Here is a 14,360-nt window from a genome sequence, read left to right as displayed (position 1 = left end):
ACCTATTTTTGAAGTTCATTGCTCTAATCACTAATAAAACACTCTCTCTCTCTCTCTCTCTCTCTCTCTCTCTCTCTCTCTCTCTCTCACGTACATCGGAATTGCTTCAGCCAGTTCGTGCGTTGATAAATGTAAAATATTACAAAACAACAAATAACTGACTGTCGTCATCCCGGCAGTGTTCGCCATGATGATGCTTATCTTGTTATTTTCTTCTCGCTGTTATCATGCTAACTGCTGTTCTTGACTTCCTAACTGCATTTCTCCACCCTCACTGCCTCGTGTCTTTCGACTCACGCCCATTCTATTCTGACCAACCTTCTGGAACAAGACCTAAGCAATATCATTTTTTTTCAATTTATTGCCTGATAAAATTCAAGAACTGACGTCATTCATCAGTATTCTTTCCTACAACTTGAACTCTCTTGAAGAGTATCAAAACAACTCTGAATCTATTTTGACCATTCTCTCCGGCTTCTTCCTCAGTCGGTCTTTTTTTTACATTCTGTCTGTTTTATACATTTTATAGCTTGTGAAAGTAATGCTCTCAGAGTTTGCTTCTACAGTACAAGAAAGAGATCAAGGGAAAAATACAAAAAGGCAAAACTACAAAAATGCAAAAAAGCAAAATTACAAAAAAATGCATATATACAAAAATGCAAAAATACAAAAAAGCAACAATACAAAATTACAAAAATAAAAAGAATATATAAATGCAAATATACAAAAAATACATAAATACCCGCAAAACGCTGCCCCCAAAAAGAAAGCTTTTTTTTTTTTTTACCGTGTTTTGCCGTTGGCCAGTCTCCTATACTACAAAATAAACACATAAATAAATAAATGCAGCACACTCACGCAGACACAGCACTCTTGGTCCTCCTGAGGTCAGCACCTGGATCACTGGTGGTCATGTGTGCGGGCAGGTCATACACACTGATGCAGCGGTGACCCTTGTACTCGTGGGTCATGTCCTCCCTGTGGGTGACCTGATGACCCTTCCGGTAGTGCCGCCCACCTGCCGTGCCAGTGACACCTGTACGGAAGGGAGGAAACACTAATTAGATTGGCTGTTGACGGGTATTAGCGGGTAAGGTAATTATAACAAAATGGTACCTGTACGGAGGGGATAAATCGGTAACCAAGATGTTTTTACTTTGGAGACAAACCAAAATAACGTGAATGCTGTAAACATGCGTAACTGCGGTCCAAAACAAACCTGATCTTACTTTACCTAACTAAACTTATCAACTTGAGAAGCCTTTGTCCCGTGACCCCTGCGAGACAAAACTGGAGGTCACATAAAGCTAAAACACCCTCCACTCTTCCTCTGCCAACCATCACCAAATATAACCTCATCTAACCTAACCTGATCTTACCTACCCAAACTAACCTTTGTTCCGTGGCCCCAGCGAGACACAAACGGAGGTCAGGTCAAGTTAAAAACACCCTCTACCATTCCTCTGCCGGCCACCTAAACCTAACCTAACATAACCTGTCCTAACCCTCACCTCATTTAACTTATGTGATTGCCCAATGATGCTCTAAGGCCAATGAGATATCAACTTGAGGTCAGGTCAACACACCCCGCGTCCAATCACTGCCGATCACCAATAACCATCGCACGTTGCTCTCAACTGACAAAACAAAACTCTCTTCAGCGATGCCAGACACGCTCCTCGGCGCCTCAGCCCTCGCTACGCATCCATCATGGCTGCTTTAAGCATTCAGGATCGCCTGGTTAAGGCACGCACCGCCCACCTCTTTGACTATTCATCCTGGACTCCTGACGAAGGGGCATAGTAAGGGGGGTGAGGGGAGAACTAAGGGAACGGGGGTGGCTAATTCGTGAGGGGACAGAGGTAGTAAGGAGGGTGAAGGGAGAACTAAGGGAAAGGGTGGTGGCTAACTCTTGAGGGGGAAGGGTGAGGGGTGGCGTCTTGAGGAAACATGAATAAGTGGGCGTTGGGGGAATGAAACGAGGGATTGTACAGAGGTCTGGGATTCGGTCTTGAGGAAAGCGGAAAAGCAAATGTAGAAGGGTGGGAGGAGAAGAAAGGTTGAGTCTTAAGAAGGGGAACATAAGAACATAAGCTGCTGCAAGGGTAGGTGGAGAGACCTTAAGAAAGGGTGTTGGTGGCGGAATTTTGAAGGGAGGAAAGTAGGAAAGGGAGTTACGTCTTGCATGAAGGGGAAGGAGAAGGGGTACGTATCAAGGGAGGGGAGAGGAAGGGGTACCATAGGTTTAAAGGAGGAAGGGGTTGCTGACGTTTGAAGGCAAGGGGGGGGGGGGGAGTCGTTAATTCTTGCAGAAGGGGGAATTGTGTGATGGTGGGGACAGAACTATTAGAAAGGGGTAGCCAAGTATTGGAGAAGAGGGGAGTGGGGTGAAGTGTGAGAGGAGGGAGACGGTGTATGGTGTAAAGAGGGATGGTGGTTGATGGGGGGTTGTTAGGGGGTTCAAAGGAGGAAAGGGAAGGAGTACTGTAAATGGGACTGGGAGAGGGGAGACGGGAGACGGGGGAGAAGCGGGGTTAAGGACAGTGAGGGGGAGTAGACGGAGTACATGCAGAGCGGGATGAAGGTGGAAGGGGTGAGGGTGTGGGGGGGGCGGGAGGCTGGGGAGAAAGAGCAAGGAGACAGGGAGAGAAGTGATAGGGGGCATGGGGGAGTGGGGGTCAAGGGAAGGGAAGGGAAGGGAAGACAAGGGGATGGGAGTGTTGTTATTTAACTTGTCACGTTTGGTCAAGGCGGAGTGAATAGCAAACAACAAGGGTCACAGAAAGCTTGTATAACCTTACTTTATTTGTTTGTCTTACAGTTTCTTTTTCTTTTTAAGGCAGGAGGAGGCAGCCCAAGGAGAGAAAGAGACAGACAGACAGAGACAGATGCAGACAGACAGACAAACACGTAAAATGTAACTCCTAAAAAAAAAGGGTAAATGCTAAAGAACTTTATGCTAAACAACTGTTACATCCATTTGCAGAGGCGTTTTAACACATCCTTCTTCCCTTCCCGTCGTGACACAGCGAAATAATAACCAGTCTGTGACCTGGAAGAAGTAACATTCGGGGTGAGGCAGAACAAGTCCACCAGCCTTCCCAAGAGCTTTTTACTTGCTCCTGTAGGCTAAGGATTTGTATAGTGAGTAATCTTTATCGGGAATCTGCCCCGTCGTCATGTGGCCCACGCACAAGCAACTAATCTGTAAGCCTAAATGAATGCCTCCAGGTCAGGGCAGAGAACACATGTATGCAGACTCCTCGCCCAGCTGTTCCTCCTCCATGTAGATTAATAATAAAAAGCTTTCAGAGGTAGGTGGCCACTGGCCAGCATAGATAACAGGCACCCTTTTCACACAGCTGTTACTCTTCCCTGATGGTTTATTATAAGTGCCTTTGTAGATGGTTACAGGTGGTGGCTGAGTGGTCAGCGTGCGGGCGCAGCGTCCAGGAGAAAGTAGGTTTGCGTCTCGCCCGCTGTTACAAACAAGCTGGCAATTTCTTTAGTCATCGCCGAGTGGCCTAAGACTACCCATATGGTGTCCTGAAGACCACCTGTCAGGACTTTAGATTATCTCTAAAAGGGGATCAAAGATGAGCTCCAGGGTGCAGCATGAGCCAAGAAAGATAGTGCCACAATAAACACTTGCCTGCGCCATAACGGGCTGGGACTGATTACCAGGCTCCACCAAGGAAGCCTACCGGCGCCATAGGCGCAAAAAATTTAACACACACATGCAGACCTTTCACCCAGCTGTTCCACCACACGTTAGTAATCAGTGCCTTTATAGGTCGTTACAGGCAAAATAACACATGCATACAGACCTTTCACCCAGCTGTTCCTCACTGCAAACTAATAATCAGTGCCTTAGAGATGGTTACAGGACGGGTCAGATAACACACACATGTAGACCGTTCACCAAACTGTTCCTCCTCCCTGCACGTAAATATTCAGTGCCTTTGGCGCTGGTTACAGGCAGTATAATACATACATGCAGACCTTTCACCCAGCAGATCTTCCCTGCACGTTAATAACCAGAGCCGTTAAAGATGGTTACAGGACGGGTCTGAGAGCATACATATGCAGACCTTTCACCAACCTGTTAAAAAATCATAAATCGGACAATAATTATTATTTCGAAAAGGCCCAGGAATAATATATTCAACTTCCACTCATTTTGGTAAGTCTCGGATGACAAACATCTTTTTCTTGTGTATTTCACGAGACACAAAAATCAGACAAATAATAGGAAAAAAAGCCACAGGAAGTACAGTGGAGTACTGAACAAGGGACATACAACTCAAAAATATATAAAATAAAACTTCGGAAAACACGAACTGTACATAAGCTTTTGTTTGATAAGTCTCGGGCGATGGGCGATATAGTCTTGCGCATTTCATATGAACTTTATTCTATGGTGTAATAACTGAATGATAAATATAGACAAAAATAATTAGTCGTGAACAGTAAATATCCTTTACCTTTAAGCTTTTTTTTCAGAACTCAAGATTACGAATATGTACTTTTTTAACATGTTAATTTTAAATGGAAGATGCAATGCAACATCGACAAGTGCAACGTCCTGAGTGTAGGGAATAAAATAACTCCCCAAAGTAATTATGCACTCAACAACACAGTTCTTAGTCACTCCAGCCGGGAAAGGCATTTGGGTGTACACGTCAGCTCTGACCTCAGACCCAGAAATTATTGTATTACCGCCAAGAATTGCGCATATAGTCTTTTTTTCTTCTAGAAACGTCAGCAATCGGAGTTCAGAAGTTATCGTTAAATAGTAACTTTACCTCATTTGAGTTATGTTGCCCCATATTACGGGAAGGATACAGATTCCCTCGAATGAATACAAAGAATGAATGAATGTATTCGAATGAATACAAATAATAACTAAAATGATCCAAGGACTAAGGAACTTATTGTACAGAGAACGACTAAAAAAAGCTTGCATTCCTTGGAAAGATATAGACTGTCAGGTGATTTAATTGAAGTTTTTAAATTGGTTAAGAGAATAGATAAGAGCGATAAATATGAACTTATACTGAAAAGATATGCATGACACGCAGCAACGGATACATGTTGAACAATTTCATTATCTGGAAGAAAATAGGCGAGAACTGGTTCGCGAACAGGATGATGGATGAATGGAACAAACTAAGCAGGTATGTTGAGTTGAGGCAAACACAACTGAAAGCTCGGAGGTTATTTATATTGATGGATGGGAAGGGAACTTGGCCGATAATTCCCCTTCAGGAGAGGAGAGACTTTTGTGTAGGTCGTCTGTCCCTTTGTAACCTCTGTATATCCTTATGCATCCCTGTGTCTGTGTGTCGCAACTCGTCCGGTATTCAGCAAGTCCAGCGTCGTGCGGCCAGTCATGCACGTGGCCTGACTGAACCAGTCCCCGCTGCCCACACCCCGCGATAACCGACCCTGGCCAGCCTTAGCATGGCCTTAGTTCTTAGTCCCTCCCCTTCCTTCCCTCTCCCCTCCGACTTGGTTAAGGAAGGAGAAAAGGGCTGAAGGAGGTGAAAAAAGACAAGGGGCCATGACCTAGACACAACCATCAGGCACCATAAGCCAAGCTTAGGTTCAAGTACTCTTTGTAAGTAAAACATTATGATGCAATATATCTGATAACAAGTACAGTTTTTTTTTTAGGTGAGCTCGAATGCAAGTAGTGATAGATTGTCTGTAATTAAATTCAAGTACAAGTACGTTTACTTATTTTAAATATTGGATTTTTTGCAATATAAAAAACCACCGTTCACCTGATAAAACAGATAATCCAAAATTTAACTATGCAGCATTGGGCCACACAGTCGCTGCAGCCTCGCCCCTTGCTCGACACTGCTTTCCTTTATCAGCGCGCAGCACTACTTGTTCCCTGTGCTGGTACTCCTCAGTACTAGATAATGATTATGGAGAGGTGATGGCTGAGTGGTTAGCGTGCCGGCGCCGCGTCCAGGAGGACGCGGGTTTGAGTCCTGCCCGCCGCCACAGTTGAAAATTTTCACTCACCGCTGAGTGGCTTAAGACTACCTACATGCTGTCCTGAAGATCATCTTTCAACCCGGACTCTAGATTCTCTCTCTAAAGAAAGGTTCAAAGATGAGAGGAGGGGGGACAGCATGACCCACGCAAGACGGCGCCACTACAAAAACTTCCCTGCGCCACAACGGGCTGGGGCCGACCATCAGGCCTCATCAAGAAAGCCTACATATATGCGAAACATAAAAATATATATATATATATATATATATATATATATATATATATATATATATATATATATATATATATATATATATATATACATATATATATATATATATATATATATATATATATATATATATATATATATATATATATATATATATATATATATATATATATATATATATATATATATATATATATATATATATATATATATATATATATATATATATATATATATATATATATATATATATATATATATATATATATATATATATATATATATATATATATATATATATATATATATATATATATATATATATATATATATATATATATATACACACACACACACACACACACACACACACACACACACACACACACACACACACGTCTGCTTGGCGCCTGAGTCCGAATCCAAAAGTTCAGACACCTTGGAAACTCTTGACCCTGAGTCCAGGGACGAATACATTAAATTGTGTACTTAGGTCCCTTATCTCCCCTCCCTCCCTCCGTCTCCTCATGTCCCTTCCCCCCCTCCCTCCCTACTGGTTAAAATGAATGAAGGATGTAAGAAAGGTTGAGGGGAGTGCCGTGCCTGCCGCTACCAGTCACCATCACCTCCACCATGACCACCACCCCCGCCCCATCCACCTTCACCACAGCCCCCCCACACACCAACAGCACCCTAACCGCCCCCCTCATACCCCCCTTCATTACCATACCTCCCCCTCGTGCTACGCGCCAGGCCATGCATATCAACGGTCTGCGTGATGTCGACAGAACGTTCGAGACACTTAATTATTTGTTTCTTTGACGAATGTGTTTTCTTCCTTGAGTGTCGCTATCCATATATGTCTGCTCGATGTTATTCTTCCGGCGTGCAGCTGGCAATGGTTTCCGGGAGACTTTTTCGGTATTTTCAAAGGGTGCAACTTTCAGAATACGTATGGTATGCTTTTTAGTATTCTAGGGGAGGGGTCTTTCAGTGATTTCTATTACTTCTTTGTCATTTCATTTATTTCCAAAACTTTTCACTTCCTTCAGTGATGTCGATAATTACTTTCAAAGTTTAAATACTTCTGTATTTGCTCTTTAATATTTTGGAACTGCTTCTTTCCATATAGCTACTACAATAGTTTCAACACGTTTCAAGTCTTTCAATCCGCTTCATGAATTATTCTGTTCTAAATACTTTTAAACTAAAAATATTTTCTAATCTTCAATTTCTCAATGTTTCAATGTTTGCAGGAGATGCGCTTTTTTTCTGGTAATTTTGAGTCACACTTTTCAATTCCTTTAACTATTCTTCAGTAATTTCCAGTACTTTCAATACTTTCACATTTTAATATTTTCAATTCTTCAAAATGTTCACTATTTGTCAATATTTTAAAATATTTGCACAGAATACGCTAAATACTCATTCCTTCAGTATTTTAGGGAGGCATATTTAAAAAATGTTCAAAAATTCAAACGTTCACGTTGAAGCGGGAGCGCTACTTTGTGTTGGAGGCGTGCTTCCCAACGTCCTTAACCCGTCCGATTCGGCAAAATTGAATCTGTGAGTGACTGAAAAAAGGCTAAATATGGACCAGATAGGAGGCAAGCAAAATACCATGAAATATACATTAGCATGCTCCTCTCATACCCATGCGTTGTTCTCACCAAATCCGTCCAACATTACATTATTAACCATTATCATAAGTCTTCTAAATATTTAATTCCTTTCTCTCTCTCTCTCTCTCTCTCTCTCTCTCTATATATATATATATATATATATATATATATATATATATATACTCGCTACTGACTGTCGAGGGTGTGCTTCTCAACATCCTTAAGGGCTTCACCGTCACCTAATCTAACCTAACAAAACCTCGAACAGTTACCATACGTCTTGACTCAGAAAAATCATCTATTCTTCCTTACTAAATGGGGCTTCCTATATAACATAATGAGTTCTTCCTTTGTTATTTTATGCCATAATTTGCCGGCTATCACGTGTTTGAAATCTCTTTAAACTTAACCTAACCTAACAAAACCACGAACAGCTACTATACGTCTTTACTCAGTAAAATTATATATGCTTCCTCAGTATTGAGACTTATTACCTAACAAAGGGAGGTTTTTCTTTGTTAATTTATGCTACAAGTTCCTGTCTATCTTGTGTTTGAAGATACCCTTAACTTACCCTAGCCTAACAATACCCTGAACAGTTACCATATATACATCTTGACTCAGAAAAATCATATATGCTTCTTTTCTAATGAGACTTTCTATATAACACACTGAAGTCTTTCTTTGTTGATTTTTACCATAAGTTGCTGGCAGTCATGTGTTTGAAGATACCCTAAACTTAACCTAACTTAACCTACTAACCTAACAAAGCACTGAACAATACCATACGTCTTGACTCGAAAAAATCGTAGTTGCTTCTTTACTAATGAGACTTCCTATGTAACAAAGTGACCTCATTCTTCGTTGGTTTATACCATAAATCGCTGGCTGTCGTGTGCTTGAAGAGATCCTCAAACTTATCTAACTGTAGCCCAAACAGTCACTATATAATTTATAAATTTACTGAGGGCATATATTATATGCCCTCAGTAAATCTATAAATGCTTCCTTACTAATCAGACTTATTATATGACACAGTGAGCTCTTCCTTTGTTGATTTATGCCATAAGTTCCCGCTTATCATGTGATTGAAGATAGTCTAAACCCTAACCTAACCTAAAGCTGGCGTCACACAAGGCAAATTCCTCCCAACATGTTACTTGTTTTTGTTGGTGATAATCGCCAACCAACAATGTTCTCCAGGGTGATGATGGAAGTGTTGAGGCCCGTATGTAGGCGGGGCCTGGCGGGGCGCCGCCCGGCTAAATGTTTGTTTACACCGTGGTGCCGTTGAAGATGCAGACGGAACAAAAATACGTGCACATATTCCTTACAATGAAGATACTATCGCTGTATTTCAACTAAATATCAATTGTTTATATTTATAATTCCATAATTATACATAAGAAGTGTAATTTAGGTTAACTGAAGACATATTAGACGTCAGAGCGACGCGGAAGATTGGCAACGCTGGTTTCTCCCGAGACCGCCCCCAATCCTTCTTGGAAGTGGCTTGTGGCGCGGTGATGAAACACGCCCAAGGAATTCTCCCAACTGCGCGTGACGTCACCATGCCTGGGAGAGCACTATGATGAAACCCACCCTGTTGTGTTGACGCCGCGCTCCAACAACAACAAACACCACGCCAAGGATATTGAGGATTTAGAAGATTGTGCGGCTGCATTGTACATAAAGAAGCATGTGCTACGACTGCAAAAACGCCAGAGGAGGCATTGGGGGCGTCCATCACATAAAGAAGCATGTGCTACGACTGCAAAAACGCCAGAGGAGGCATTGGGGGCGTCCATCACATAAAGAAGCATGTGCTACGACTGCAAAAACGCCAGAGGAGGCATTGGGGGCGTCCATGGTTAGTTTGTTTATACCTCGCGCCAGGCACAGACTCCACCCAGGGCGGCGGGGCCGGGCCCCGGGATTGCCAGATTCTTTTGACGATAAGTAGCCTACTCACACATAAAAACAGGGCGGATTTCAACATGAAGTAGCCCAATACATTTCAGAATTACTCAAAATTTAAGTAGCAAGTAGGGGATTAAAAAGTTAAGTAGCGTATAGCCTTCGTAAGTCGCCCAATCCGCTACTTTTCGCCCAATCTGGCAATCCCAGGCCCGGGGCCGGGCGGAGGTGACCCACCATCACAGTCAGTTGAGTGTTATAAATAACTTTACACAGTGGACAAATAAATCACAAACACATACTTGCACATGTACGTCGGTTTTTGGAGTTTTACCGCTGACAATATGAGTAAACATGTACGATGATTGATTTTCAATTTACATTTACAGCTTATAGCACGAATGTCATTTGACCCCGTTTCCTCCCAACCAGTCTGACGTCACAACTGTTGTCCATCCTTTCCGACCCGCCAAATCTTGTTGGTTATTGTTCATTTTGCCCAACAGCCAACAAAAACGAGCAACATGTTGGCCGAAATTTGCCCTCTATGACGCCGCCTTAACAGAACCCCAAACAGTTACTATAGGTCTTGACTCAGAAAATTCATACATGCTTCCTTACTAATGAGACTTCCTATACAACTAAGTGAAGTCATTCTTTGCTGATTTATACCAAAGTTGCTGGTTATCATGTGTTTGAAGATACCCTAAACTTACCTAACCTAACGAAACCACAAACAGTTACAATACGTCTTTACTCCGAAAAATCATATACCTATGCTTCCTAACGAATGAGACATTATTATCTGACTGAGTGAGGTCAATCTTTATTACTTTATGCCCTAATTAGCTGTCTCTTATCATGTGTTTGAAATGCCCTAAACTCAACAAAGCAAAATTCGGAACAATTACCATACGTGAAACCACATATGCTTCCTTACTCATGAGACTTCCGTCTCATCTATCTCTAAAGCTGAACTCTTCGCTCAAACTTTCTGTAAAAACTACACTCTGAACGATTTTGGGCATATTCCTCCTACTCATCCCCCCTCTGACTCCTTTACGCCTGTTATTAAGATTCTTAAGAATGATTTTTTCTATGCCTTCTCTGGCCTCGACCTTCAGAAGGCTTATGGGCCTGATGGAGTGCCTCCTATTGTCTTCAAAAACTGAGCTTTCGTGCTGACACCCTGCCTGGCCAAACTCTTTCGCCTCTGCCTGTCAACATCTACCTTTCCTTCCTGCTGGAAGTACGCCTACATACAGCCTGTGCCTAAGAAGGGTGACCGTTCGAATCCCTCAAACTACTGCCCTATAGCTTTACTTTCTTGTCTATCTAAAGCTTTTGAATCAATCCTTAACCGGAAGATTCAAAAGCACCTATCCACTTCTGACCTTCTATCTGATCGCCAGTATAGGTTCCACAAGGGGCGTTCTACTGGCGATCTTCTTGCTCTCTTAACTGACTTTTGGTCATCCTCTCTTAGCCGTTTCGGTGCAACTTTCTCAGTTGCGCTAGACATATCGAAAGCTTTTGATAGAGTCTGGCACAGATCTTTGCTTTCTAAACTGCCCTCTTTCGGATTCTATCCTTCTCTCTGTTCCTTTATCTCCAGTTTCCTTTCCGGCCGTTCTATCTCTGCGGTGGTAGACGGTCATTGTTCTTCCCCTAAACCTATCAACAGTAGTGTTCCACAGGGCTATCACCCACTCTCTTCCTGTTATTCGTCAATGATCTTCTTTCCATAACAAACTGTCCTATCCATTCATACGCTGACGACTCCACTCTGCATTATTCAACTTCTATCAACAGAAGACCCTCTAAACAGGTTGGAAGGGATCAAGAATTGTGTGGGTGAAAGGAAAAGTAGGTTTAGTAAAGTATGCATGAGTGTGTATTTATGCACCAGTAAATGTGAAAAGTAAAAAAGGACTGAGAGAAAGGGAAGCTTTTTGGGAGGAAGTGAATGCATGTTTGAAGACTTTTGAGAAAGAAAGGAAACTTATTATGATGGGAGATATGAATGCTAAAGTGGGTGATGAATGTGTGATGGATGTGGTGGGAAAATGGGGGATACCTGGGAAGAATGAAAATGGAGAGTGCCTGGTGGATGTCTGTGCTGAGAGGGGAATGTTCCTAGCGAACACCTTCTTTCAGCACAAGAATATCCACCGATACACATGGAGGAGGGGAGAAGATAATGAGCCAAAAGGATTGATTGATTATGTGGCAGTAGATGAAAGGCTTAGAAAAGAAATTTGTGACGCAAAGGTAGTAAGAGGAATGTTCGATGGATCTGACCATCTTGCAGTGCTGGCAAAGTTAAAGATGAAAGAAAAGTGGGAGTTTGAAAAGAAAGGTGAAGTAAAACAGGAAATACTGAAGATAGAAAAGTTACAGGAAAAGGAAATAAAGGATGAGTATAACCGTGAAATGGCAGAGGCCTTAAGTGAAAAATGGGAAAGTGTAAAAGATAATACAATTATTGAAAAAGTTTTTGGAACATTTAAAGAAATAATGGTAACTACAACAAAGAAAGTGTTTGGGATGAAAGTGGTGAGAGATGGAAAAACCAAAGGAAATTCATGGTGGACAGAAGAGATAAGGAGGATAGTAAAAGAGAAAAGGGAACTTTTTAAGAAAACTCAAGAAAGAAATGTGGCTGAGCAAGTAAAAAGGGAAAGGAAAAAGAAATATAGAGAATGCAAAATGAAATTAAAACAAGCAATAAAAGAAAGTAAGAAGAGAGTTGATGAAGACTTTGGAAAAAGACTAAGTGAAAAATATAAAGGGATCAGGAAATCATTTTGGAAAGAAGTAAAAAACGAAAGAAATGCAGAAAATATCTCCTCAAGTAAAATAAATGAAGTTATGGATGAGAATGGAAAGATGTTGAAAGACGGGGAAGCTGTGAAAGAGAGATGGAGAGAATATTTCAAAAACTTAATGAATTTTGAGGATGGACGTCCAGCAGCTGTAACAGCAGCAGTTTTGAGTAGAGGTAGAGGAGGAGTATATAAAGAAAGAAGTATAACATATGAAGAAGTAAATCAGGCAATAAAAAGATAAAAAAAATGGAAAGGCAGCAGGAATTGATGGAATCACAGCAGAAATGTTGAAGTGTGGAGGAGATGTAGTTGTTAAATGGATGGTCAAGATATGTGAAGTAGCATGGGAGGAGGAAGTGGTGCCAGCAGACAGGACGAAAGCCATCATTGTCCCAGTTTACAAGGGGAAGGGCAGGAGAGGGGAATGTGGGAGCTATAGAGGTATAAGTCTCCTGAGTATACCCGGAAAGGTATATGGAAAAGTCATAATAGAGAGGGTGCAAAGACTTACAGAAGAGAAAATCAGTGAAGAGCAAGGAGGCTACAGGAAGGGAAGGGGATGTGTGGATCAGATATTTGCCTTCAGGATGGTAGTAGAAAAAATATTAGCAAAAGGAAAGAAACTATACGCTGCCTTCATGGATTTGGAAAAAACTTATGACAGAGTCGATTGGATTGCATTGTGGGATGTTTTAAAGATTTATGGTGTGGGAGGAAAACTGCTTAGTGCAATAAAGTCTTTCTATGAGGATGCATCTGCATGTGTCAAAATTACTGGAGAAACAAGTGAACATTTTGAGATAAAAGTGGGCTTAAGACAAGGGTGCGTCATGTCACCATGGTTATTCAATATTTATATGGATGGTGTTATTTGAGAAATTAAGGGCAAAATTGGAGAAGTTGGAGTAAGACTGTTCGCTGAGGGAAGGAAGTGGGTACTGAATTCGATACTGTTTGCTGATGACACGGTGCTCATTGGGGAAAATGAAAGTGACCTACAAAATTTGGTCATTGTTTTTGATAGTGTCTGTAATAGGAGAAAGCTGAAAGTAAATGTCAACAAAAGTAAAGTGATGGTTTGTGAGCGAAGTAGAAGGGAGGTTGTAGATTTTGTATGCCCATATAGAGTGGGAATTGAATATGAAAAAGAATGCAAAATAATTTTGAATGGTGAAGAAATGGAGGAGGTCAATGAGTTTAAGTACCTTGGATCAGTTATGTGTAAGCATGGTGGTATGGAGGGAGAGATAAGAGAATGGGCACTGCAAGGAAGAAAGGTGGTAGGGTCTTGGGACGAATCATGAATGGCAGAAGTGTGAGCATGGAGGTAAAGAGGGATTTGAGAAATACAATAATAGTACCAACCCTCACATATGCAAGTGAAACGTAGGCCTGGAATGAAAGTCAGAGGTCTAGAGTGCAGGCAGTGGAAATGAGTTATTTGAGGAGTGCTTGCGGTGTGAGTAGAATGGATGGAGTGAGTAATGAGAGTGTGTACGAGCGTTTTGGAATGTGTCACAGGGGTGAAGGGAAGAAGTGTGGAGTGGTGGAAGAAGTGAAGCGACAGACTTTAAAGTGGTTTGGCCACATGGAGCGAATGGAGGAGAGTAAGATGACCAGAAGGGTGTATGTGAGTGAGATAGAGGGAAGGAATGCTAGAGGACGACTTCCAGTGAAATGGAGGGAAAGGGTACAAGAGTACTGTTATGCCGGACGTATTACTTGGGTTCCGTGTCGCCGTCACAAGACTCC

The 14,360-nt window shown here is 41.7% G+C and overlaps 1 protein-coding gene across 12 annotated transcripts in view; it reads right to left on the bottom strand.

Moving 5' to 3' along the window:
* LOC127000662 (uncharacterized) overlaps positions 1-14,360 on the bottom strand; it is a 146,036-nt gene that overhangs the window by 31,683 nt on the left and 99,993 nt on the right. For 11 of the 12 annotated variants that reach the window (XR_007754375.1, XM_050864643.1, XM_050864641.1 and 8 more), the window contains one exon: positions 859-1,036. Coding sequence is in view for 10 of the 12 variants with exons in the window: in XM_050864636.1 (XP_050720593.1) it covers positions 859-1,036 (178 nt within the window). In the remaining 2 variants the exon portion in view is untranslated. Of the gene's footprint in view, positions 1-858; positions 1,037-14,360 lie in introns of those variants that run through there. The other variant, XM_050864645.1, reaches the window with a different exon arrangement.

This window comes from Eriocheir sinensis, chromosome 19 (assembly GCF_024679095.1).
Source record: "Eriocheir sinensis breed Jianghai 21 chromosome 19, ASM2467909v1, whole genome shotgun sequence".
NCBI classification, from domain to species: domain Eukaryota; kingdom Metazoa; phylum Arthropoda; class Malacostraca; order Decapoda; family Varunidae; genus Eriocheir; species Eriocheir sinensis.
Note: the sequence above shows the minus strand (reverse complement) of the source record. Positions and strands in the feature narration are given on the sequence as shown.